At 48.9% G+C, this 27,979-nt stretch overlaps 1 protein-coding gene across 4 annotated transcripts; it reads right to left on the reverse strand.

Annotated features, from left to right (window-relative positions):
* Window positions 1-124: 124 nt before the first annotated feature.
* On the reverse strand, window positions 125-27,747 carry CABP1 (calcium binding protein 1). Of its 4 annotated transcripts, XM_075769347.1 has the most exons (8): window positions 26,727-26,864; window positions 13,963-14,211; window positions 9,093-9,269; window positions 5,385-5,415; window positions 4,555-4,698; window positions 3,151-3,260; window positions 2,602-2,749; window positions 125-766 (listed from the first exon to the last, which is right to left on the reverse strand). In XM_075769347.1, the coding sequence occupies exons 2-8, from the start codon at window positions 14,005-14,007 to the stop codon at window positions 741-743; spliced, it is 681 nt and encodes a 226-aa protein (XP_075625462.1). In that variant the 5' UTR covers window positions 14,008-14,211; window positions 26,727-26,864; the 3' UTR covers window positions 125-740. The 4 variants fall into 4 exon arrangements, with proteins under 4 accessions (XP_075625462.1, XP_075625460.1, XP_075625463.1 ...); XM_075769345.1 differs by lacking the exon at window positions 13,963-14,211 and having other exon boundaries at window positions 26,727-27,742; XM_075769348.1 differs by lacking the exon at window positions 9,093-9,269.
* Between the last annotated feature and the right edge of the window lie 232 nt (window positions 27,748-27,979).

Here is a 27,979-nt window from a genome sequence, read left to right on the forward strand (position 1 = left end):
CAGACTTAGTGGCCGGCAGCGACTCCTCTTCCTGCAGCAAGGACTTGCCTCTGGACCCGGATGCAGATGCTGCAGTGTGCATCTGCCGCAGCTGTTCTCCCCCAGCCCAGCCACCACCTCTCACAGGGACATCCAGGCTCCAGATCGTTTCAGCGTGCATATTTATCGCTTTCCCCCCGCAAGACATGTATTTGAATTTACTCTTGGTAAACATAACCACAGGAGATGTGAATATGTGCTGGGGAAGCATAAATAACTCCACACAGATAGACGCACACACAGACAGCAAACACAGACACGGTTCACCAAGGGAAATCAAGAAGTGCAGAGCACGCCCTGAGGCTGCCACCAGTCCCAATGGCTTTGCTCTCATCCACCAAGCCAAGAGGATTTCTCCTGCTCTTGCTTTGCAGCAGCTGGTGGGAGAATAAAGCTGGGGAGGAGGAGTTTAAAGTTGCAAATATCCCATGAAAGCATCATGGCAAGTCCTGGCTCTGCAGTTATCCTGCAATCATCTCCAAGGAATGGTTCCAGTTGTAGGAAGTTGCAAGTCTTTCACAGTGTGAAAGGGTGGAGGGGCATGGGGACCACCATGAGGGAGGAGCAGCAGGTCATCTTGCAATGTCCCAATTGCAGCCAGCCGATAAACCTTCATGTGGGAACACCGGGGCTAGATGCTCCATCTAGGTCCTCTTCTGCCCTCTCTAAGGTGCTGATTCTTCTTTAGCTGAGAATTATCTTCAACGGGACATCATGCGAACAAACTCTGCAACCAACAAGGAAAGACAGCCCTGAAGCAGAAGGTATCCATGGTCCCCAACCCAGCTCTTATTCCCTGGAGATAGCATGCAACCAGGGTGAAACTGAGAGTCCACGCACTGCCAGCAGGTCTGTGCCATGACTGGCCCTGGAGAGCTCACACAAAATGAGCTTTCATCCTTGCATTAGATATGGTGATACAATCCCACTAGCAGGTCAATTCATTGCCTCCGACTCCTTCCCAGCCAGTGTGCAGTCTTGTTTGCACAAGCAACTCCTTGTGAGACACTATGATAAGTGTTGTCTCACTTCACTGAGCCTTGACTTATAGTCTTGGGAACACAGCATGATTTCTTAGTACAATTGCCACTTCACAGAGACACCAGTGTGGGAAAGCACTAGTGTTTTGGTAGATACCAGCATTTTGGTAGAGAAAAGTTTACTTTGATGAACTTCTTGTTTTTAAAGATACAGGTTAACTGTAAAGATGGATACCCTGGATCTATCTCTTCACCACCCTGCAGCTTGTGAAGTCAATTACAATTGTTCAAATTGAGTATAAATGCCATCAAATACAAATGTGTTTTCATTCTGCACTTGAATTGCCAAGGAACTAGTAACTCTGCAAAGAGGAGGGCAGTGGAAATTACCCCCTTGACTTCTCCTTTTCCATTGATGGAGTTGTCCTTTGACAACGAAAGCAGTAACTCACAGGGAAAATGATACTGGGATAGCATTTCATGTATTTTAGCTGTCTAACATAATTTAGCTGTGGGAAACAAGGAGAGCTACTGTCATGTAATCAGCCAGTGCATTAGAACAACTGCAGCTACCAGATACTTTCTAGGCAGACACTTTTAGTTTTTTAGCATTTTCAAAGCCCTCAGAAGCTCCAGTAATCCTGAAGACTGAGACTCCTTGTCATGTAGGAGACCCAGGATTGCCTCTGAGCCAAAAAAAATTACATAAATTTTATTTTAATTCTGTAGTTCCTGTGCTTCACCTTTACTGCAAAGGGACGTCTGGATTTGCACTAGGAAAACAAGCAGCTTGCCATGCTCTCACACCTTCCAGCTCTTATATCTGCTTAGCTGTCTGATATCAACTGCTTCCCTTGCCAGAAACCCTGAGCTCTATTAATATTGCTCCTGCCACAGCTAATGGCTAGGATAGTAGCCTAACCTCTCATTTTTCCAAGTCCTTCTGGCATGAAAAATGGGAGAAGAAATCAATTATCTCTAGGATTTAACATGACACCTCTAGATCAGGTATCTGCAGTCCTAGTGAGCACATCTGGCATGTGACCATCTTCTGGCATAAAGGCACAGAAAGAAATTCTCTATAAACCCAGATAACAAGGTGAGCCAGAAGAAATGCAAGGTGCAATGCACTCTTCAAGCCAATCTAGCCTCCTCACAGCTCTTGCAATAGATTTAACAGAAATCTATTTAACAGAAATAGAAAATGCCCCATAAAAAGAAGGTTGGCATGGCATGTGTGCACCAGAATCTGCTTCTTTGTGACAGGCCATACCTCTGACCACACTAGAGTTATGGAGAGAGACCCAATTGAAACTGAGATGCAGCAAGAGATGATACACAAATGAACACTTCAGCTGAGGATTTTCCTGTGTGGGCCAATATTCTCCATTTTCCTCAGCTGACTAGGAAAAAACCCCCATGTCTTGTTTGGTTTTTTCTCCATACTTCAGACACCTGGGCCCCGAGCATGCAAATCTTCCGTTTCCACCTGCGTCTGAGACCAAGAGAAACTCTCTTTCTCTGAACTGAAACTCTGACTCATACCAGAGCACATGGACAGGGAGCGTTCACTCCTTCTCACCTTCAAAATCAACACGCCCATCTCCATTCAGATCCACGTCCCGGATGATCTCTTCAATATCCCGATGTCCCACCTGCTGCCCTAGAAGCTTCTTCATGGCTTCTCGCAGCTCACTGGTGCTGATCTCCCCATCACCATTGGTGTCAAACTGCAAGTACATGAAAAATACCAGCAGGGGAAATACAGTTAATGGAAATGGATCTTGCTCTGGGCTGGATTTTGTACCGTCCTGCTCCTGAGTGCCCTGTTTTTCCTGCATTCCTTTGGTGTCCCTCCTTTTCCTCCTTTGGGTGCCTTTTGGATCCAGTCTGTCTTTTCTCCTCAGAAACCCCTCATAACTGCTGTGTCTGTACTAGCTTTCCTTTTCCTTGCCTCAAGGGTTCCCTCATCTCAGTGACTTTCTCTGCTCCTCCCTTTTTTCATGCCTGGCTTGGCTCTTTCTCTGTCTTCCACTGTGCTGCTCTCTCCTCCTCTTCCCCAGTGGGTCTTCTCTCTTTCCTGTCTCCTGTTGCTCACTTCTCTGGGGGGCATGCGGTAGGGAGCACTCACCTCTCTGAAGGCATCACGGAGCTCTTTTACACCAATCATGTCTGCAGTTTCTGCTAGCAGCTTTGGTCCCATCAGCTCAACAAAATCTTCAAAATCCACATGGCCACCCACTTGGGACAAGATGAAAGATCGTGTGTAAGAACAACTCCATACGTTAGCCAAGCCCAGCATTCACTTTGCTCTTCTGTGTGCCCCAGAGAGGGCTTGGTTCTCCAGTAAGCACAGCACAGAAGGTGCAGGATAGTGGAAGGAAAAGCAGAAGTAGTTTTACACTGTCTTTGTATTTTCCGGATTGCGGGCTAGGTGGAATAAGCCCAAGCTATTCCATCCTAGGCTGCCATGGACTGTCACATCCTTATGGCATCACGTACTAGGTATTAGAGGCTTGATCATTCTAGTGCTTATAGCAAACCTCTGCTGCGCCTCTACCAAAGGGTACGGCAAGGGCACAGCATGATGTTCCTTCATGGCCTGGGCAGCGCCCTGCAGCAGTGGTGGAGTCTTGCTCCATTAGCAGTGGTTAATGTATGTCCAACTGTTTATTCATGGTATTCTTTTTCTTGTTTGTCCCCTCTCTGAAAGCTGGCAGTAACACTCTCAAATTCCTAAGTACTTGTGCGCCAGGGTTATCAGCTGCTTTTTGTGTGTGACTGGTTGTGCATGTCACAACTCTTTTCCTTCCCTTGATCAAGTAACTTGTCCTTTTTAAAGCATCACGTGCCAGAAATAACATGCACTAAATATCCTTTTTCCCACCCGGCTGAGGGTAATACCCTGCACTGCCACAGACAAGAGGTGACAGAAAATGATGGTGAAAGACAAGAGGCACGAACACAGTTACAGTGAATTGGACGCATTTGTCACATTTTTCCATGACTCCAGCAGATGCCCCCATCTGACACTGCCAGTACAGCTTGCTTGCAGCCCATCCCCAGGCACACAGCAGATCCACAAACACCCACCGCAGAGTGAACGGCCCATCCGTCACCCACTCTGACCAAAACATCTCCATCTTCCCAGGCCCTTTCTTCAGTCTGACAGCATCTGACACCAGCTTCAATATGACAACACCCACAATCTGTGCACCGATGTCTATCTGCCCACATCAAGGGCAGTTTCATACCTGACAGCATAAGCATGAAGGACAACCCTTCCACACACTGTTCCCATACACCACAGTCCACACAGTTCCTTCGTCCGATAAGCGAGAAACAAAAGCATTAACTGCTAGGGCCCACAAATGAATAGGAGATGATGGGGAGCAAAAATGAGAACCAAAGAAAGAGGGGAGGAAAAAAACAAACCAAAGGAAAAGAGATAGCAGGAGACTGACTGAGAGAGCCCGAGGCAGTGATGCAGGGCACAGCAGCAACAGGGAGGTACAGCTAGGTGGATATTACTCACGGTTCATGTTGATCTGCTGGGAGAGCTCTATTAGCTCCATCTCAGTAGGCATGTAGCCCATGGTTCGCATGCAGTTCCCCAGGTCCCTGCAGTTAATAAACCCATCCTTGTCTTTATCAAACTCCTTAAAGGCTTCTCTTAATTCTGTGGGAGTGGATCCAAAAAAGAACAATATTGTCAGTGATAGCTTGAAATACCTTTTTCAAGAAACCTCCCCAGAATCAGCAGCACTTTATGAGGCCAGATTCCCTAAGATACTCCGTATTTTCCCAGCACATCTCCCTGCAAAGAGGCAACAACTGGAGCAACATTAGGCTCTTCTATCAGCAGCACTGCTGACCCATTCCTTACAGAAAAGCTTCCTTGGACTACAAGTGCCATGAACTGATCATTCCTAAACTGCACTCCCTAAAGAAACTGGAAGCAGTAAGTTTTCCCAGCTTTTACCCCTGCACTTTATTACACAGCACTCATTGTAGGGATTAGTAGGCAAAACAGCTTCCCTGGAGCCACACTGCTGTATCATGCTCTATGACACTTTCTGTGGGAGCTGGAGTGGACAGCAGTTCCCTGACAGCTAACATCCCATTACTTTACTTATCCTCCCACCCTGAAGAAGTTGAAGTGGGTGCAAATTCCTTCACAGCCAGCACTCTTGCAGTTTTACATATTATTTCTTTTTTCTGGGGTTGCCAGGAATTATTCCAGTAATCGTCTCCCTTGATTTGCCCCAAATTATTTTACCCCGTGGGGGACAACCTGGAAGGGCCAGTCAGTAGGTTTTCACTGAGCAGGGAGAAAGGTGACGCAGAAGGAGCAACAAATTTTACCTTCAATTTCTTCTGGACGCAGTTCTCTATCCTGCAAAAAGAGAACATGCTGTGTTAAAGCTTGCCACAAACACAGTTTCAGAATAGCACTTGTTGGTGCAAACAGTTCTGGGACAAGCCAGAAAGTGAGAGAAGAAACAAGAAGGTGATGACATGTTTAATACCGTCTACCTAGCAAGGCTTCCCAGCACTCCTCCCCAACGGGGTGGGTGTTAGCCTGCACACTTCCCTATAGAAGCCCTTCTCCATCTCATCTGCTGGACAGGGGGATGACAGTTACTCACCCAAAATAGAAGAGACCCAGGCCAGCACAGCAAAACACGTGGCCTCCCCACCTGATGGTACTATGAGCACTGTCATGAGGCTCCTACATCATTCCCCAGCACCAAGTGCTGAAGCAGAGACTGGCCCTGCAGCAGTTATGATCTCCTCTGAGCACTGATCATATTTCCTACTGCAGCTCCTGCTGACACAGCCAGATCAACGCAGCTGGAAGCAGTCCCTGTAACCAGCAGGTCTGCACCATCGTCTGCTTGGATTGCTGCTTGATCCCTGTCCTTCTGACAGGATGGGGACAGCCACGAGCTCTCTTACAGCCAACGTCCCAGTGCCATCTCCTACAGTCAGTCCCCACAAGAAGGTAGGAACTTCCCCCTTCCCCCCAGCCTCAACTCCATATACAAGCATTTTGAAACCAGGCATGAAGGCAGACACACAACATATACATCACCAAGGTCATCTACAAACAAAACAGGACAAGGATTCACCATGTTCAGGAAACACTGCAACTTCAAACATCCAATTTGAATTTCTTGGAAGAAGGGGGAGGATATAAAAGAGTATAGGAAAATTCCAACACTGCACCAGGAAGAAGAGATGAGCATGGAAATGCACTGCTTTCTGGTTTAAATGCCCTTTCTAATTCCTCTCATGGCTCCCAGGCAAATCCAAAACATCTGAGAATTTTGGAAGCACAGAAACGCGATCTCTTTTGTCGTCTCACTCTCGGCTTTTCCCCTCAACCATGGGGAGTTTCTCCTTGCCTTCCAGGTGTCCTCCCATCTCACCACACATCCCTGGAGATGGTGCCCTTGATCAGATTGAGAAGGATGATCCTTTGCTATTTATCCACAGGCTCCTCTGGAAACTCTAATGGCAGCTGCTCAGAGTGCATAGCAAACTAGGACACACACTGGTTTACGTCTGTGCAAAAGTGGGCTGTGCCAGAGAAACGACCAGCTTGTCACTCATAACCTTCCCAGAGGCATCTCTGTGCTGGATGGAACTGTCGGAGCACGCTGGCTCTGCCATTTCATCCTTCACAGACCTGGTATTTTCAAACATGTCATCCCATTTGTTCTGCTTTCATCAACACCAAGTAATAAAACAATTCAAACTTCTTAGACCGGATGCAGGAGGCATTATTGCCCTCCTGCCTTAGATAAATAGCAGATGAAAACCACCCATGATCAGTACCAACACCTTGTGTACCCCATTCCAGAGTTCACAAACATTAATCCCTGGAGATACTGCTGTGTGTCGACAGCCAGCTCGGCGCGGCAGCAGATGCAGGGGTATGATTACCACCGCCACGGTGCAAAGGGTGCTGTGACTCACCCGCGGTAACTGCCGTCCTGTGAGAGTGGCTGGGGTAGGACCCAGGCCCTCCTCCAGCACAGTCGTCACAAGACCATCCTCCTCCTCGCTCACTGAAGACCATGTTGCAACCGACATGACTAATACATGCCAGAAATGGGGGCTTCAGCACTGGCTCTAGTTTTGCACACCAAGGCATTTGCGTTTGCAGGGCTCTGAGCATATCTTTGCACATGCAGATTCTACCATCAAAGAGCCACAGACTGCGAATGCAAAAGGAGGGGGAGGGTTTACGTCCCTCCAAAAATCTGACTCAAGTGATAACTAACGTCATGAAGAGGTTTTCTGTTTTAAATTTGAAAGAAGATCCCCTAAAATGATAAAGGAGGAAAATTGCTTGGGAAGAAACAGGCTGAATCACTCTAAAGCTTTTGGAGAACATATGGAAAGAGGAATAAAACTGTTCAGAGAGTTTAGATCCTAGATAGGAGCAGAGGTGACCCACAAAGAGTCCATTATACGTAATGGTCTTACCCTCATTTATTTCTGTTCTATGCACAATAAATCCTGTTGGTCTAGAGAGTCAGTAAAAGTAAAGCTGTTTATCAGATGCATTTATTCTACACCAGGGTAGTTAGAGACATCACTAATCCTATTTTGGAAACTTCTTATGGTACTGTGAATGTCCAGGGCCTACACAGGATGGATGCCTTTCCAGCTGTAAGCCTTCCTCTAGGGAGGTGGACCTATCTCCTATGTTGGGTAGCTCTTGTGCATGTGTGCTTGTGTGAGAATGTAACGGTTTGTGTTTTAGTGAACTGGCCCAAGGAATATGTGATCACTTAGTGGCTGAAGGTTAGGAAGAACAAAAGCTATTTGATCAATAATGACAAATAATGACTTTTTTTTGGGTTTTTGGTTGAAGAAGAGGTTTCAGAGATGAAGATCTAGATGTCTCCTACAGCTGCAGATAATCCTATTAACCTATGAGTAAGACAGAGATTTCTTACAGAGGCAAGAAAGCTCTGACTCTCAGGTAATTGGGGTGAGCTTTGTTTCACCAGAAGAGCATGGAATGCACTGGGTGAATATCTGACAATGCACATATTCACTCATACGTATGCATAAAAAGTGTGTTAATAATAGGTTTGTGTATGTCCTTAAATTCATGTTATTGTAGGAATCAAGCGTTTATATGCAAAAATATGTTTTACTTCTTGTAAAGACACAATACTGGGGTGCATATTTCCATATATTTAACATGTCCAGGTATATACATTTGAATTTACATACAAACACATATTTTATTTTTTTTTAATATAAATGCATACATTAGGTGCACACGAGCACAGTTACAAATAGCTGTGACTGGGGATGGATGGATGTAGTTTTGCTATTTATCTGTGTGTGTATGGGTAATAGCATTTGGAGGTCTGGCACTATTTGCAAATATGACGACAGACTGCTGTTCTTTGGTTTATTAGGCTGGGATTGCTGCAGTATCGTGTTGTGTATGGTACTGTATAAGGGATTGCGTCTGGGTATCTGTGAGGAGGCAGATGCATGCTTATATCTGCTGGTACTAGTGTGCTCACTGTGAGCTGATAGGAACAGCGTCAAATATGGGCATCTCGGTGGGACAGCTTGTTCCCAATATGGGTGCCCTGATTTGCATTTAAGTGGCTATTTAGGCCTTAAATGCTAACCTGAGCCTCTGGAAATCAGATGTGGATGTCTTGCTGGAATAACAGCTTTGAACACTGGACTCCTCCTGAGTCCATAGGATTATGTAAGTCCTGAAGTCCTAAGTCCTTCTCCTGAGTCCATATGATTATGCCTACTTGAGAGTAGGCTTGGATCAATCTTCCATAGCTGCATTTTTAGAATCCTCCTTTCTTGGTGTTTACGCACGGGGATATCTCTGCACATCCTTCAGGTTAGACATTTGCCTGTGATTGTATTTGCACTTGGAGCTGGAACCAGGATGCTCGAGACCCATGGCTGGGGGTTACAGAGCTCCACACAGACAGAGCATGCAGGCAGCTCTGCATCCCCGGCTCGCATCCACGTGGCTTTGTGCGTGTCTCGCCCGGCTGGGTGTAACTTACGTACAGGCTGCCTGTTTTCTGCGAAGCCCTTCCTCAGGAAGATGCATGCTGGCCCCAGCAGGTTGTGCATGACGGCGCAGTTCTGGGCCAGCACCATGAGTGGACCCTGGTACTCGCAAGCCGACGGCCCCTCTTCGCTCGTCTGGACAGCCTTATAGCACGTCTTCTCCTCATGGCGGATCTTCCCAGCCAACCAGCAGCAAGCAAACAACACAACAGAGGATGTTACCTCCCCATCTCGCCCAGCCATTCCTCTGAAGTTTTACTGAACCGCCTCGCAGAGACATTATTGCTAAATTTCCTTCATCTGGTCCGCACTGTGTCCCCCCCACCAGTCTATTAGGATTTGTATAGAAGCAGTAAGTCCAGGAGTTCACTTTCAAAAGCTGATAGAAGTACAACCAGCCAGGAGAATTTGGCTTTGAAACAACATCAAACTCAGCACTGCTCACATCTACCCAGACACAGCCGAAAGGGCCACGCTCCCACTATCAGCCCCAGAGTTAACAATCCCTTGAATGAGCTGCAAAGGACAAGCACATCCCAACCTAACAGTAGGTGTGCCAGCCTGTGCCCAGAGGGAAGCTGCTGGCAGAGCCTCGTCAGCCAGGGCATCCCCAGGAGACCAGGCAGAGCCTGCACAAAGACACTGCGTTAGGCTCTGCGTTACGTTTCAGCAACACAACATCACATGCTTTATAATATTAGAAGGCCGTTTACAGCATCAGGTGACTCTGCCAGCTGCAGGCTCACACTCCCTGTGCCACTTCTAATTAGTGGTCTAATCAGGGTCTCAGGCAGTTACTGCACTGGCCTCTTCTACCCACTGACAGTCCCAAAGTGGAGGTAAGGCAGGGGCACAACATTTTTGTCTGCTTGCATCTGCACATTTTCCTAAGTGCACACGTCCTGCTAAGCTAGGGCTCCAGAACAGAATCCAGCACTGGATTTTATAAGGAGGCACTGCTTTCCTTTTATAGAAATCCATTTCCCTGGCTCTGCAAAAAAACTCTTATCCTGATATTCCCATGCAGCTATAAAAAGCCAGCACAACCCACAAGACCCTTGGTTTTATAGAATAAACATTAATCATACATCAGATTCCTCTTCAGGAATGATTCTACTTTTACAGCCGGTGCTCCCAGGGGTGATCAGAGAAGCTCTGTCAATTGTCATTGTCTCTATTAACCCTTTCCTTAAAGCCTGAGGTACTTTTTCAGGCCAAAAGTCCAGATACACACGCATGCCCCATTCGCACTTGTCCGAGTCTATTGTATCTACTTGCTGTGTCTGGCATGTGCTATTATATTGCACACATGGTTTGTAGTTTGCATTTTTGTACACAGTCTTACACCAATCTGCTCATGTATAATGTCATGTGAATATCAAGCGTCAAAACAAAAACAACTCAAAAAGCAAGCCACGGAGAAAGAAAATGATGAAGCAGAAAAGCATTTTCATTGCAGTCATGGATGAGGAAGAACTCTGTCTCTGATTAAATCTGACACATAGGACAGTTGTCCTTAAGAACCTGAAAGATGAGCATCCGTCCACAAATGGCATATTACTAGCTCAGCTAAATGTCAAGGCATCTGTGTTGAACTGCACAGCTTCATGACACCAGTGCAATGTATTTTCAAAATTATCAGCTTTACTTCCTGGCACATTTTTCAGTTTAATATACCAAACAATATGAATCACTTAAAATAGCCCACATTGGTGCTGTGTTTAATTCCAGTGAAGCCATGTGAAAGACCGAAAGCCTCACAGCCCCTAATCCTTGTTTGCTGACTCTTCCAGTCAATAGCATTTATTACCAAGCCACAGAGCAGTACCACAGAATGGTCATCCCATTATTTTCCTGTGCGGATAGAGATTGCCAGTTTGATGAAACAGTTGCCAAGAGCCACCAAGGATCCTGACCAGACAATTTGATGCAGTGCCAGGAGAACAAGGTGCACGGCTTAGCAAGACCCCAACAGGGGATCCCTGTCCCACTCTGCGCTGCAGGCAGGATTTATGGCATTCAATGTTCCCTCTGCCAGCAGCCCCCCCAGGTTTCTCCTGCAAGTATCCCCACAAGTTCCCTCCACCACATTCCTCCTACATCCCAGCAGAGCCGGGAAGGGAGCAATGATATGGGTATGGAGTAAAGTGACATCAGCCACCTGTACAGGGGAAAGAGCAGCATGCACAACAAAGAAAATGCAAGGACAGGACTGGGGAGCTCAGGCTTTCCCTGTCCCTTCCCCAAGCAAAGGACCATCACTCTTCCTGGCTGAGTCCGGCCTTTGGCTGTGTCAGCCCAGCACATTGTGGAGAGGGAAGAGACCGGGCTGATTTAGAGACGGCCATAGTGACAGAGAGGGGTGGCAAAGCGAGGGACCTGGATGCCAAAGCTTTCTCTTTCTGCACAACAGAAGCACAACAGAATTCACCTCATTTTTCCTGCCTGCGTGTCAGAGGGACTTTGCAGAGCGGCAAGCCCAGGAGGGCCTCTTTATCCCGACTGCAGTGCCTCCCAGAGGGAAATGCAGTCAGGCTGGCTGCTGGGATCACTGGGGGGACACACTGTGACAGTGGGAAAGTGAAGCTGCCAACAACAGATGCTGTGGAGATAAAGTCTGAGCATTGCCACCAAAACCGGCAAGGTACCCCCATGTCAGCCAGTCCCAGACCAAGCCAGGTGGTGCCTGGGAGCGACTCCCAAATTTCATGTTGAAATGATGTATTCAAGAGATCAGTCTGTCACCCAAGAGCAGCTTTCACACACGTTGTCCACAGTCCCTCCTCTTTACCATTTCAGCAAAGTGAGTTTGCCCAAGGTAAAATCTGAGAAAAAAGATCATAAAACAGCAAAGTGAAGCTGTGCAATGTTAAGGCTGATCTGCAAAATCTCCACTATAATCACATCCGTTGTGATCAAGAACAGCAGAGCCCCAGGACCTGTCAGGATGAGTACCCAAGGCTTTAATTCATGGCTAGCTGGAGCAACGTCTGAGAAATTCTCTAATTCAGCTTTGTAACTTTCTCTTTTTAGTCCTGCCATCCCAGGCCTTCTAACTAGGCACAAAGTGCATTATTTGAAGCAGCTTTTAGGAATGAAAGCACAAATTACTTAAAAGACTGACGACACAGAGCTTAGAAGTTCTTGAATCCATTTTGATTCAAGCAGCCTGGCCACACGTCAGACTTTAATTGCAATCGCCTTGATCATGTTGAGCACAGCTGCAGCCAACTCATTTTATTGCAATTCAGAGGCGACCTACAAGCAACCAAGTTAGTTTTTTGTATGTACAAGTTGGGTAAACCACAACTACTTCTGCCTCTCCCTGAAGGTCACGCTGACCTAGGGACTGGTCTGAACACTGCCTAACTGCTTGGTGACGAATTCCCTCCTCATGTATCCCAGCTACCCCACAGCAGCACCGTGCCATTGCTGGCTTTGTTTACAGCAGCCAAGATAGCAAGCAAACTGTGTTTCTACCCAGAAGAGGCAAATCTCCGGCCAGAACAAGCTCCCTGTTAGGTAGGTCCTCTCCCCAGCAGCTCCCTCCCAGAGGAGCTTTCCCAGGTGGCAAGGTTTCCTGGGTGGAGCATCCTGATGGCAGTGGCATTTCACTGTCAGCAAGGTCTCCACAGAGGTAGCTCCTCATTGCAACACTTCAAATGGTTAGCATAACCTTTTCATTTACAAGCAGTGAATTGCATAGCTTTTTGCTGAGTTATGAGATTTGCAGCAATGCGAAGTGAGAACTGTGTGGCTGACAAGTACGCAGTGCTGCAAGACCATCCTCAGTCAAACAAGAAATATTTCTGGGGCACATCATTCCCATGTCAATCTAGTTCCTAACAGCAGAATCGTTCCTGAATCTAATTCAGCCTGGGATCACTGTAAAACCTCAGCACTGAGCAGACCGCGGGTTGAAGCCTAACAGATACACATGGCAGCTCACAGATGAAGTCGAGCTGGGCCCCAGCATGTAGACACAGGGGCTGTGCTGACATGCGACATGATGCCCAGTGTGTCCACTCACAAACAGAAGCATGGACAAACAGACCACAGAGAAAAGCATGCTTCTGTACCCAAACACATACCAACGAAACAAGATGTGTGCATACGCGATGATGGATATACATAAAAACACGTGTGTGCCTACATACAGACTTCTGTAAGGACGTCCACTAGCAGGTATACACACACACAGAGTGCCATACGAGCAGGGATATGTGTGTGCTGCACACAAATTCCCCCCCTATACACTCATTGAACGCCTGCTCACACACCTCAGGATGCGTACATAGGGACATAAACAGCCAAGGACACACACATACTTCAGATGGGCTCATTAGGTGTGCATGTTCTTACACACCAACAGGAATACGTACAGATCACACCCATTCACATGTACATGAATATATATCCCTACAGAAATGACACACATGGCTAGACTCGTGCAGACACCTCTCAGCTGAAGCACACGCGCACACACACACACAAACTTACACGTATACACATACATTAAGATGCCCATACAGAAAATGTGTGCCAGCATACTGTGCACATCGACAGGCACAACCTTGCATGTACCCAGAGAACAGCTATACACACACACGGAGCAGGACATGAGCCTACTCGTGTGTATGCATACACACACGTTTATTTACACATATGCTGTGGCACCCAGCATCCCGGGCTCTAATGGCTGCACTTACATGAGCAGCTCTTACAAAAAAAGACTGGTGAAGAGAGCTGAACCGTTCATACACATCTCTGCGTTTCTCCCACCTCCCATTCCCATCTGCCCACGACATCACCCATCCCAAGAAGCAGGGCTGGAAACACACAATGCACTTTGATTCAGGGAACATACCTTTTTTGAGAGGTTTCTCAGTGGAGACTTCACACAGTTGCCCATAATATGTTGAGTATGCCTTTCCGGTGAACTTGGTTATAAAGGAACTGAAGCAATTGATCCCATTAAAGGTATTCCTTGGGAGCAAAGCAAGAAAGGCAGTGCCAGGCAAATCCAAACAGCTACTGGCTGCTGGGGCTTCCCTCTTCAGGGAGCTTTTTCTCTCTCTGCCTCTCTCTCTCCGTGTTTTTACTTTATGTTCACTTTCTTGAAGAGATGAAGCAGGAAGGAGAGGGAGGGGAGAGAAACAGACAGAAAGAGAGGGAGAGAGAGGGAGAGAGAGAGAGAGTGAGAAGGGGAGAGAGAGGGAGGCGGATGTATAATCTACATCAGATTAATGTTCAAATCCCTCCCACCCCCCTCAATCTGCAGGCAAGATTGTTTCACTCATGGGAGAGGGCTGATTCAGGGAGAATTAAAACAGAGAGGCATCGCAAGAAGTGATTTCAGTGATGAGTTCAGTGAATCCAGCTAGTTTGGGTCCACACAACCTCTGAACATCGCATTCCTACCCACCCCCCTTCTAACTCCTCTCAGGTTTTCAATCACCAGAGAGCTAGGCTGGCCAGAAGGCAATCCACTTAGGGGCTTGGAGCAGAGTCCAGAGCTCATTTTGGAGTAAAAAATGGACCATTTATCTGGGTGGGACCTGTTTCAGCTTATAAATACCAGCAGACCTAGAAGTCCCTCATTCTTTTCCTGGCACAGTGGAAGCAAGCCTGAAGGCAGTGGTCCAGGGACCCTACAACACTCTCAGCCCCAGGATAGTAATTTTTAACCACAAGGGAGAGACTTTGAGCCAGTCTTGCAGTAAAGTTTTTCCAGCTTTCTGCAAGTAGAAATCAACTGGCAGCTTACCTGCACAAGTCTGCCAAAGATGGGCTCACACCTGAACCCTAAATCTGAACAGCTCCAGGCTAGATAATGTGAAACAAAGAATTTGGATGTCAGATCCATCCATTCCGTTACCAAGCACCCAAGTCCTGGAGTAAATAAGGTGCTCCTAAACCTAGGTCTGTTGTGGTAACAGAATAATCTCTGAAAGAAAAGGGATGAGTCCCCAAAACATTTTTCTCTGGTCTCAGGCTGTGCATAAAAGCATTCAGTCTGAAAAGAGATTTAAATTGCATAAAAACCTCACCATCACACCCAGGCAATAGGAACTGAACATGATAGTGAATGCACCCTTAGCTGTGAAGCCACCATGGCTGCAGCTCCACAGTGATAAGAAGCCATGGCATGAAGAGCTACCTCCTGCAAGAACTGTGAAGACCAAGATGACACTGATCCTACACTCTGTCTATGCAGCAGGCTGGTTGGACACTTAGCTGAAAGATTTCACAACTTTCTTTGTGAGTGTAGTTCCAAACAAAAGGTTCTACAAAGACCTACCCCATGGGCTGAGCACTTGCACCACAGGGGTTTTTGTGAAGGAGCCAAGGACTCTCTCTCTTGGCAGCTCTAGGGCTGTAAGACAGAGAAGGAGGAACTATCAATGTCACCACAAAGCAGGGATTTCTCTGCTTCCACATGGATGGTGCTGTGGCAAATTAAGTATGATTGTAAGGTGAATCAACAGTTGCTTTAGAGCTTAGAGGTTTGTTCCACCTGAGGAGATGAGTTTAGGAGTCCAACTATGACAAGAGTCAACAGCTTTTCCAATTCCAGTTGCAGCCAGAAGTGCATAGCCATGCAGGATAGTGTTTCTTGCTCTTCCTTGTACTAAATCCTACCCAAGAGCAAAGGCAGTGCAACAGCCTCCTCTCAGATGTCCTCAATGTTTTCTTCACTGCATGGCCTGGGAAGGAGCTGCACAGAGGTCCACAGGCCCTCCAAAGCAAGAAGCAAGGTACCAGATACTGGAAGATGCCCCTTGAACCCAGGGCAGACTGAGACAAGGACAGAGGGGATGGGGCAGCTCTAGTCTGGAAGATCTCCATAGCAGAGCACACCCATGGTGGTCTGGGAAGCGAAACTGTTGCTGAGCTGGGTCTGTCTCCTGCTGTCCCAGTATGAGGACCTATGATGCTGGGGAAATATACAGTCACTCCTTGGGGGTTGTGCCAGCCCTGGGTCTTGCAGCAGGCGACTTTGCAGGAGGATGCTGAAACTCCCAGCTCCTCTCAAGGCTGCCATCTTTAGCTCTATTTCTCTTTCCCCTCTTAAAGCAGCTAATGGGAGGTTGATCTACCCTTGGCCAAAGTGCCGGTCGTTAATAATGTCCTCTGTCAGCTGGAGCCATTCCCCAGGCTCCTTGTTTATTGACGAAGTGCTTGTCTCCCTTGAGCAGAAGCTGCCACACAGTGAGCAAGGCGCCTGGGCTCCTTCCTGAGACAAACTACTCCAATTCCAGAGCAGAGAGGAGAAAGAATCGCCTCCCTGTTGCTAATGAATCTCCCCTTGACAGGCAGCGCAGAGGCCAGGAACGCCCTGCAATTCAGAAGTGCCCGTCTCCTGCATCCTCCCAGAGAGAGGGAACAGAGCAGGGGAGTCAGGCGTCTCCTGCCAGGAGAATCCATCATAGCCCCCACACTGCCACAGGACAGCTTTGGAAGACAGGCATTGAGCGTGCCTTATAGAGCTCTAAAAGCCTCTCAACAAAAGTTGAGATGGTCATCCTCTAAATATTAGCTTGTACCAGAGCATTCAGAGCCAGCCACCATGGCACACTGCCGCATTTGCCTGCTCTCCTGCTTTTCTTCCCCGCAGTTGCAGGCAGCTGTCGGAAACATGCAGGTCTGAGTGAGAGGGCTGAGACCTGCTGCCAAGGCTTGGCAGGGAGTTCACAATCCAGGAAGGGAAGAAGTGATGGGAGCTCACTTGCACCAGGTCTGCAGCATAGTCACAGTCCTTCGAGTCTGCAAGAACTCTGGCAGAGCTGCAAGGGGCCCAAGAGACGCAATCGTAAACAATTTTCTTATCTCCTTATTTACTCAATCTCTTAAGAGCAATTGGGCAGCGCATCACAATCTAGCAGACAGACCGTGCTGACCTCTGGGGAGGAAAATCACCCTCTACATTGGGATCTTGTTCCCATCACCACCACGGGCAGCTTAGAGATAGGCAGGAAAGTGGAGCTGGCAGAAAGGTCATTAGAAGATTAGGTTAGAAGGAACATATTTTCTCCCTTCCTCCAACTGAGGCTGCTGTAAGAGAACAGGATGCTGAGAATAAGTGTGTCAAAAACATTTGTGTGTAGGTGCTGATCTGTGGGTATGCCTATATCTGGGGTAGTCAGTGTGCGTGTGGGAGGGCTGCACATGCATGTATACTGGTTTTCCCACACTGTTCTTTGTGGCAATCACACTGTTCTTTTAAGGTCTAGGGCTCTGTTGTAAACTTTATAAAAATCAGTAGGAACTTTGTGAAATGCCAGTCTAGAAAGGCCTGTGTGCCTGCATCCCCTCCTCTCCCCTGAGGTCCAAGGTGGAGAACAGAGACCTCAGCAGATGCGGTTTGGCACAGAGTGAGGTCTCAGCTCACAGGAAAGAAGCGTTTGGCACATTGACTGACCTGAGCATGCAGCAGGGAGGCGGCTGGGTGACTTGGCATTGAACAGGGTGTGATTTAGGTAGTTTAATATGTCTGGAATCTTTAAAAAGCAGCAGTGCTGTGCTTTGGGCTGGCACCTTTGGCAGAAATGCTCATTCCATAGGAAAATGTTGGATCCCACCATAGCTAATCACTTGGTAGCTGCCAGAAACATCATCCAGTGACAGCAAATATCCAACAGCCACAACAGAAAGAACAAAAGTCAATCTAAACCTTGGGACCGCTTATCAAACTGTAGCTTTGCTTGGCAAAAATTTCCAGTGAAGTATGAATTTGTACAGGAAGGCTGCTCAGATGGCAGGCCCGTTTCGGTGCACAATCTTTCACTTGCTGGAACATTGTTGTGTGTGTTCTCAGCACAGCACAAACACTGCAACAGGGCAGTGTCAGTAGGTAGGGGGGTTAATCTCTGAGGGGAATATATAGTAAAGCAGGAAAAACTCATTCCTAGCATCTTTTCACTGAAGTCCATAGTTTTACCTAAGAGCTCATTGTGTGCTATGAAGATTCAGTATTTTAAAATACACCACCTTATTTAATTTATCCTAACAGGGTAAGAATTTTTGGTCTATTTTTTCCTATCACAGAGCGGAGAGTGCACATATTGATTAGTAGCTTTCAAATCCACCCCCACCACCCTTTAACTGGTGGCTATAGATCTGTATTTTACAAGAAACAAGCCAGCCTTGTTTACTGGATGACCTCAGATGAGCCTCAGCATCTGGAATTGTTAACATCCTCCCATTGCCAGTGCTGTCAAGGGCCTTGTTTCAAGGCTCCCAACTGCCGGAACATGCACTGCCACTCCAAACTTCTGCCACTGACTTCCCTCTCTTCTTTTGCGTCAAGCTCCCTAGTGCTTTTGCTGCACATGGAATTGTGTCTTCTAACCTCAAATGAACCTTGGATGGTTCCATATTCCAGTCAGACAAGTACAGGTCCATCTCAAGGGGAGGCACCAGCAGGTATTGGTGGATGCAGTCCAGATCCTCATCTAGGGGGAGGAACATTTCTGCAGAGAGTTTGGGAACTTACTTTGCTGTCAGCTGTTCCAGGAAGACAGTGTTGCTGACTCATGCTGTGCATAATATTCTCCATTAGAGCAATTGGATCATATTCAATCACAAACAACAGAAAGGTTATTAAAAAGACCAAGGATATTTTCCATGCCTCTCAAGGTAACAAAGCCTGGACTGTCAACTTCTGTTGAGAACAGCTTTGCCTTTAATTAGCTAGCTTTATTCTGCATTAGATGAGAAGAGATGGGAACGTACCATCTCCCGACACCTTCCATACACATCTGGTCCGTGTATTTCGCACTAGCCCAACTTCCGAGTCCCTACGCAGGAGATGCGTTGGCCAGAGCACAATGTGTTATGGTTATTTTCTGCTTTCAAGATCATCAATGGGCTACAAAAAGACAAGTACAAGCTTGACAGCTCAGAAGCTGCCGTGACAATTTGCCATGTATACACAGTACAAAGATTGTTTAAAACAAACCTTACGTGGTCCCTTCTCTTTGCTCAGGAATATGAGAATTGTGAATCACTCTCTGCCCATCTGGGACTACTGCAAAAGCAGCTAATTCTGCCCTGGCTCCCACACCTCTTTCAAAACAAAAGGGACAAGGGGTCAGCATTTGGCTGGCATGCTGAGGTGCTATAGAAAGTGTGGTTGATTATTAGATGAGCAGAGAGGCCTGGAAACCAACACTAACCAAATACTCCAAATCAGCCCTGCAGCATTACACGAGATATACCACCGTAAAACCAAGGTCTGCCTCACTTTTATTTTGAGTAAGGATCTGACAGCACCTTTAGAAGGATCAAACTGTATATCCCAGTATGAGATCTCTGGCTACATCTCAACACAACTGGTCACAAACTATCTATACCCTTTTTGCATCATCTCAGCAGAACGCAGGGGGATTGCTGGCGGTTTTCTACTTCCTGCCTTCAACCGTTGTGACATGATACCTCACAACGTTCCATGGTTGCCTGTTTCCTTCCAAGAACAGAGAGTGTATTTCATCTGTGTGGGATGAGGCAATGCTATATATTCTTTCCAAAGATGGTTGCAAGGTGCAGAGTACTCTAGGGAAGGAAGGGGTGGAAGAAATATTAGAATATTGCTAATGACTTAATTCACAGATAGCACTGAGTTCATGGTCTTATGCTGGCACAGAAAGCTACTAAAAAACTAAATATGACCATACAAGCTACGACAGCTGTTAGTCTTTATTTCTAAGTGGGGCTGTTGATTGAAATTGGAGGATAACTCAAGTTCGTGGGTACTGCTGTGGCTCTCTGAGGTCACAGGAATGTCAGAGGATTATTGAAAGGGAGCCCAAAGTTAGCTAGGTGTCTTTTACTGGATGCACACCATATAGCTGCTTGTTATTGGAAATCAATACCACTCATGGACTCATCAGGGAAAAAACAGTTACTGAAGCTGCGATGCTACAAAGAATCACAGCTAATTCAGCTGACAAACCTGCAGCCCAGCCACTACCTCCAAAGCTAAACTCTTCCCTGGCACTTTGTTCGAAGTCAATATTGCATGAAACAAGAATGAAGATGGTATAGGTTGATGGAATGCACAGTGGTCTAATTTAAATGATTAATTTATTATTGAAAGATTTTCTTCTCTCAGAAGATAAGCTGAATCTAACCAGAAGGTTTGTGTATTTCAGTGCATTAGATCACACTGTTGTATATTTCATGAACGGAATATTTAATGAATGTTCTTTTAGCTTGGTTTTATTTTGATGTCTTTCCATATCCTTTTAAAACAGATTTGTTTAAAAAGTAAATCACTGACAAAGATTAATGTTTGCTGGCAGACCCACTGCAGGCAGGAAGCTTATCCATTGCCCCTCAGTGATTCTGTATGTCTGGCTCCCATCCCTCAAGCTCTTTACAAGCAATAAATGTGATAAATTTTTCTCCAAGCTGAGCAAGGGGGGAGCTGAGTGGATGTGCTCAAGTGAAACAATGCTTTTCTGTGTCTGTGTCCATTACATATAGAAAACATGTGAGACGTACCTTGAAAGGTATGGCAGGTAACAGCAAGCAGGGTTGTATGCACACACCGATCCTTTTTAAGCACAGGAATGCATACACATATACAGAGGTGATTGCATAGCCACAGAGAAGATTTAGCAGAGGCTGCACATGTATGGGCTGTGTGCATACAGACAAGACGCTTATGCGAAGGCTCTTTATATCAGGCTACATGCATAGACATGGGCTGTGGCAACACATGCAGGGTTGAAAGCATGGAGGCCGTACAAGCCCCACGCAGGTACCCCGACCCCTGCGAATACATGTCCGGCAATCAGCGAGACACCTGGCCCGGCTGTCGCCTGCATCACGGGAACCACGGGGCTTTCCCTGGGTCTGACACTCACCGGGCGGCCCGGGGACCGGGCAGAGGCCAAGCCCCGGCGGCACGGGGTGCCAAGGACGCACCGCCCTGTGCCGGGGCAGACCCGCCGGCCGGGGAACAGAGCCCGGCGCAGGAGCCGCCCGCGCCGCCCGCAGCAGGGGGCGCCCTGGGGCCGCCGAGCGCGGCGGGACGGGACGGGGGGACCGGGAGGACCGGGAGGACCGGACGGAGCCGCTGCTGCCCCGGGGAGCCCCGTGGGAGGGTCCCCCGCGCCCCGCGGAGGGAAGAAGGGGCGCGAATGGCCACCCGCAGCGGCGTTTCCCGGAGAGCCCCGGCGGGCCCGGGCCCCCCAGAGCCCGGGCGGGCACGGCAGCAGCTCGGGGCGTACCGCCGGCTGCAGGAGTGTCCCCTGCGGCCCCGCGGACACCCTTCCCTCGCCGCGCCCTTTGAGGACACTTTTGGGGCCGGAACAAGCCTACAGAGGTGCCGTATAAAGAGGAGACAAAGTCGGAGGAGAGTGCGGTGTTCTGTTTTTTCCTTCTAACCTGTGCACCCACGCTCCGTGTTAGCGAGCTAAGACTGCGCAATGGGATCAGCATTCCTACGGCCGTTGGTCATTTTGAACCAGAGGAAGTCTGTTCACCCCAAATTACTGTGCTGATTTAACATGGTAAATGAGTACCTGTTAGAGACTGTCCTTGGTTTGCCGCGAGCCCTGACGTGCCGCTGCTTCACCTGCCTTACAGCACAGTACAGCGCCGCACACGAGCACCTGCAAACTCAGACCTTTCACCTTCACCTTTGCCATCCCACAGCGCTACACCCGAAAGTTTCCGTTACTGGCGTCACCGCTCCAGCACAGCCCAGTGTGCCGCAACCTCCTTCGCTAATACACAGGGTCAACTGAAAACTTCCATTACTGAGCTATTAACTCTGGCCAGGCCAGGCCTCCCTGGCTCTTTGCTGGCGGAGCTCCAAGCATGGTCCTGATGCAGGAGGTGCTCTTGGGCAAAACTCCTGATAGAATCAGCTGAAGCTGAAGCCATTGGAGGGAACAAGACCATCCTGCAGACGAGATCAGAAGGGTGAGAGACTGGACAAGGTGCTTTTTCCCCACCCATTCCCAGCTGGTATAGAGGAGAATGATCTTGACAACTGTTTCTGACACAGGAGCCTGGGGACACATCCTGCCCCAAAATGGGGCCACTTCTGTCATCCTGGTTTGCTGTAAGGTCCATTAAGACCTATTAAGCTGAACAAAAGCCCCGGGAGCAAAGGAAGATGGAGCAGGACAAGGAAAGGAAAATGATACAGGAAATGCAGAAGGATTCTTTCCCTATTTTAATGGTAATGTGGATGCTGACATTAAAGCAGGAATGGGAGACGGTGCAGATAGGGAGAGGCTTTTAACTCCCTGTACAAACAGAAATACAAAAGCCCCTTTGGCCACAGTGCTAACAGCAGAAGCTTGTAAATATTTAATGATTCCCCACGGCATTGTTTGACCCCTCTGATCCCCATGCTACCAGAGGCAATTGACAGAAAACTGTTGGGGAATCACTTCACTGAAAAATTTAACAGTCAGGCAGGGTGTGAAAGCTAAACAGCTCTGAAAACGGTCAGGTCTCACATGGCAGGATCGCTTGCAAATTAATATTGCATAGCAAAGGCCCAGAAAAAGCTCTTTTTAAAGGTGCCAGCTAGGCCAGCGCTATGGCACGGGAGGAATGAAGCAAGGAGAACGGGCAGGTTTCTGTGGCGCAGTACCCATACTGTGCTGTGCCGGAGCCTAGTGCCAAGCTGCCGCTGCACCATAGGTACTGCTGCCACATCTCTGCTGCCCCGGGAATCCTGCTGCCCCAAAACCGTGGCATCGTGGTCCCTGCTGTGACCGCACTGCTATCCCAGTCTCTGTGCTGCTGTTGCTACTGTTGTCACATTAATGAACCCTGTCCTGCTGCCAGGCTGCCACCTCACTGCCATCCCAGCTGCTGAGGGATCACTGCTCCTCTGCTGTTACGGACATGTGACTGCTTGATACCGCACTCTTGCTAAACTGGGTCTGTAGCCACACTACAGACACTATAGGACTGTCATGCTCTGCAGGGGTGATAGCATGCTCCTTTTTTGCTCCATGACACTCCTTTACCACTTGGCCACTCCAACGCTATCCTGCTACCAGGCCAAAATTATACGAAACATCCTCCCCACACTCGCTTTTCTCGCCACTTTCCCACTTTGCTGCGTTATCACACGTGTCCCTTGCCAGCTACACCCATGAGTCACTGCACTGCTCTCACACTGCACCGAGCTACTGCTGCTGTAGGGCCACTTTAAAACACCGCTGTCCCACTGTCACATGCATTGTATAACCAGCCTGTACTCACACTGCACTTCGGTCACCAGGTAAGTCTGTGGCGTTGCCCTCGCGCTAACTTACAGCCATGCTTCCAAAACTGCAGCATGGTGGTAACACCTCACTCACTGCCTTCTGGTACAACGGGATGGTGCTGTCAGATCAGCACAGCCCTTTGCTAATATCACACCAGAAGTAATCACTGCTGTATAGAATAGCTCCCATCTGGAATATTGTATTACTATATCATTAGACTGCTAAACTCTCCTGTCAGTCTACAACACTACACAATTATCACACTCATGCACTGCCAAACTCCTACCGCATGGCACCGGTATCACATCTCTGTTCTGCCACAGGATTGCGTTACCACACCACCGCATCGTCAGTGCTGTGTTCTCCAGGCACTCGGTGCTGTGCGGCACTGCATGCTAACCCGGTATAAACTCCACAGCAGAGTGCTTTTCTGCAGCCGCCTCACTGATCTAGTGTGCAAACATGTCATTAGACTAAGATGACATCCTGGCTTATACTAATACATCATTACACTACCCTACATTTGTTAATTTGTGTACCACTTTGTATACCACTCAATGGTAAAATGCCCTAAAAGAGTATTACTCTTTTATTATATTAGAACATCAGTGCACCAATATAGCATGAGCTTAATTAATAAAATATCACTGCATCCTGTATCCTGGCAGTATCTTAGCATTCTCCTGGAGTACACACCCACAGTGCACTATATTGCTGTGCCGGTTATATAAACACAGCACTTCTGCCTTCACTCTGTCTTTTTTTCTGCACAGCTACAAATCTGTCTCACTCAGACACAACCCTGTAGTCCTGGGCTGCTCCTTTTTGCTGTTACTGCAATAATGACATCCTCTGTGAAGTCATCCCTGCAATCTTTTCTGCGTATCTGATTGTACCACCGTAGTGTCTGCATCTGCGGCCACATCACTGCACCACCATGGAACAATAGGGTGATGTTCCACATCTGTAGAGCTGGGACAAGATATACTGGTGCTGCTGGACCACAGTGCTCTGCTGCTGCAGATATGCATCACTGTGCTCCTCTCCTTCTATGTACTGCAAAATTACTGTTTTAACTGTTTCACAGTGGGCTGTGTGGGCTGGAGAGAAGTTCTTGTATTAAATAAATTGTCTGCTGAGCTGTTGGTCTCTTCTAATTACAACGTGGAGCAGTCTGGTGTTACAGCACCTGCAGCCTTATACTGCAGTTTTGGACACTTAGGCGCCTGGGACCCTGCCTCAGCCCAGGCTGCAACTTGGGCTCCTGCAGGTTTAAGTCCTTGCCTGTCTCAGAACATCACTCACATTTTTACACCATGCTTAGCATTTGTTTCTTCACTCACAGAAACAAAATTTCTATTATTCAGTTCTATGACAGAATTTCCACAGTTCTTATCCTTAGGCATTTATTCATCCCAGGATTTTGATAGCACTACAAAAAAAGTGTTAACATATCTCTTCCTGTAACCATCTCTTTGTGTATCCTACATTATAGTTCCCTTTCTTGTATCCACGAATCCCCTGTACAGCCCTACTACAGCCCACTCCTAAAAGCCAGTCCTAAAATCTCCCCTAGATGGTTGTTCTCTCATAATTACTTCAACCAAAGCAAGTGAGAGATGAATAGAGAGAGAAATGAGAATAATATTATGCTCTAAAAGAAAGATATTGGTGTTTGTTTATAAGCACTGGTGCAATGTACCTATTGAAAAGATGAAAACTAGAATTGTATCCATCTCCTTTCTGTGTTCGACAGAACGCAATTAAGTTTTGCTAAGTTTACAGCTTTCAGAAGTGTCTTATGACACGGGAATGCAAGCAGCAAAGCAGGTAAAATAAAGATGCTCTTCAGGTAAGGATTGAGTTCAAAACCAGAGAGGTTTCTGTGAATGGGAGCCCTGGCATAGGTTTGTTTGTATTTCTGACACTTTGGGGACGTACAGCTCCATAGACTTAAAAATCTGTTCTCAGATACATCTTCACTTTCCTCAGAACTACAGGTACAGCACAAGTCAGAGCTGAGCCCACAGATTTCAAAGCCTGGTGCTGGAATATTGCTTTTTGTAACCTGGTTGAGCAGCAAGCCACTCACCAGGCCCTTCCTTATTGCTACTACAAAATTTTCATCTAGACTTCTGGTACACCATTGGCACAGAGAGGGTAATACTGATTCTGAGTTAAACACAACCACAACATTCATAAATAGCAGACTGTCGGTGAGGATGCAAAATTGTTAAGGAGAACAGATGTGCTTTGATTTTCCTCTGGAGAAGTCAAGATGAATAGAAGTAGACAACGCTTCCTGACACCAGATTAAACAGATGCGGGTGTATCACCTCCTTCTGCCCAATTACAAAAATTCTTCTCATTCTCTCCATAATCTTAATTTGAATGGGCACCCTGCAAAGCCTCCCAAACCCGCTTTAAAAACAAAAACAAAAAACAAAACAACAACAAAAAAGAACAAACAAACAAACCCAATGACAACAAACCCCACAAATCACAATTCTGGTTTAATCGATCACTTCCAGGGCTGGAACTTAGCTGCCCAGGCTACTGGCTTATACCTATAATTGTGCCTCTGGGAGATTGCAGTTACATTAATCTTCCTGGAGATTACATCTCCCAGTAACATCCCTAAATGGCTCTAAAAAAATTTCGAGCCAGTCTCCCTCTGCCTTTTCATTTTTAGAGGGTAGCCCTGTTGGGTAATTTCACTACCAGAAGCAGCTAAAAGCGACAGCTTTGTACCGAAAGAGCTTGCAAACACCGAAAGCATCTGTTCCATCCTAACATAGTGACTGGGAAGGCTTCGGAATTGGGTCAGGATTTTTTTTGTCATCCTCCCCACTACCTTCTCCTGACAGCTTCTGCCATCAGAAATGATTCATATGCTGATTGTACAGAAATGTACCATAAGGAGATGTAAACAAATACAGCAAAGCAAGGCGGGGAGCCAGAGAGATGGAAACTAATAAGTAAATACATTTTTAAAATTCGCTTCTCTGACTCTCACCCTCAGCAGGCAGAGCCACAACTTCCCCCGGCGACAGGGAAAGCACCGGCACTTCCCGCGCCAGCACCACCGAGAGCGCCCTCGCAGCGCCCGGGGGCTGCGGGCAGCTCCGACCCGCGCCCCCTCCCCGGCGCGGAGTCCTCCTCGGTACCGGCCCCGCAGCGCCCCGGCGGTGCCGCAGCGCCGGGAGAAGTTCGGCAGGGGCGGCCAGGAAGCAGTGCATTTACAGCTGCGAGCTGCGCCCGGAGGCGCGGGGGGCTCCGGAACGAGGAGCCGAAGGTCCGTGAGCGGGCAGGAGGAGGGGGCGCGGAGGGCGGGCAGGCAGGCAGGGAGGGAGCGAGGGAGGGAGGGGGCGAGAGGCGCTTTGCCCCTTACCTGGCCAAAGACCGAGCTGAGCATGGGGTGCAGCTGGTGGAAAAGGGGGTCCGCTTCCACCGACCGATCGCTGCCGCTGGACTTGGTGGAGTACTTGCTGCTGGATTTGGACAGAGGTGAAGCGCCTTCCGAGAGCTTTAGGGACTCTCTGCTGGACCTCTGCCTGTGACTGAAGAAAAAGTCCTCCTCTGCCTCCTCCCCATCCCTGTCTGAGAGCTGATGCTGGTCCTGGGGGTGACCGTGGCTGGCGTGCGGCGGGAGGTGGTGGTGATGCCTGGATGTCCGCACCGGTTCCTTGCCGCTGCCTCTCCTTGGACCTCCTTCCCCCGGCTCCAGCTGGCTCTCTCCCCGTCCATGTGACAGCTTCCCTGCGCCCCTCGCTCCGTCCTCCCGGGCGCCCGGGTGACAGAGCGGCCTGCGGGCACTGGGCTCCCCGGGGAGCGGCTCCTCGCTCTGCTCCCTCCCCGCCTGCCCGCCTTGTCCTCTGCCGTCCCGGGTGCGGCTGCCGCGGGGCTGAGGCTGGGCGCCCGCCGCCCTCCGGCTCCCCGCCGCCTTCAGCAGCGAAGTGCGGGACTCGCTCTTCGCCATGGAGGAGCCGCTCATCGCGGGGCCGCTAGAGCCGCATCCCCGGCCGGGCGGAGCGCTGCCGCTGCGGGCAGGGCTGCGGCGCGCCGCTCACGGCATGTCCTGCGGAGACCCGCTTAAATCCCGCACCGCGGCCCATGTGACAGCGCAGACAAAGGCCGCGGAAGGGGCGCTCCGGCGGGCACCGTCCCCCCGCCGGGGCTCCCCCCCCGCGTCGCCGCCTCTCCAGGTGAGCCGGGGCCTCCCCCCGCCGGGGGCCGGCTCAGGCCGGGGCGCGCCTGCAGGCGAAGCGGCGCCGCCGAGGGGGGTGCGGGCGGCGGTGGCGGGCGGCGCTCCCGCAGCGCGGCGGGCGGGCAGAGCCCGGCGGGAAGGGGAACCGCAGGGCCGCAGCCCCCCCCCCCCCGGTGCGGCGGCGGGCCGGAGCCGTGGGAGCATCGCCCCCGGCGGCGGCGCGGACGGGGAGGACGGGGGCGGCGGCGCGGGAGGCGATGAAGGGGGAGGCCTGACCCCCGAGGGTCCCGCGTCTCTCAGGGAAGGAGCTTAGTGCCTCCGAGGGCAGAGCCGGGAAGGCGAGCACTGCTGCCCCACGGGGTGACCCACCTGCCCTCACGCGTACCGCTCAGAAGGTCCCTCCGCTCTGGCACCGGGAACCGGCACGCTGCGGGGAC

This window comes from Balearica regulorum, chromosome 17 (assembly GCF_011004875.1).
Source record: "Balearica regulorum gibbericeps isolate bBalReg1 chromosome 17, bBalReg1.pri, whole genome shotgun sequence".
NCBI lineage: Eukaryota > Metazoa > Chordata > Aves > Gruiformes > Gruidae > Balearica > Balearica regulorum.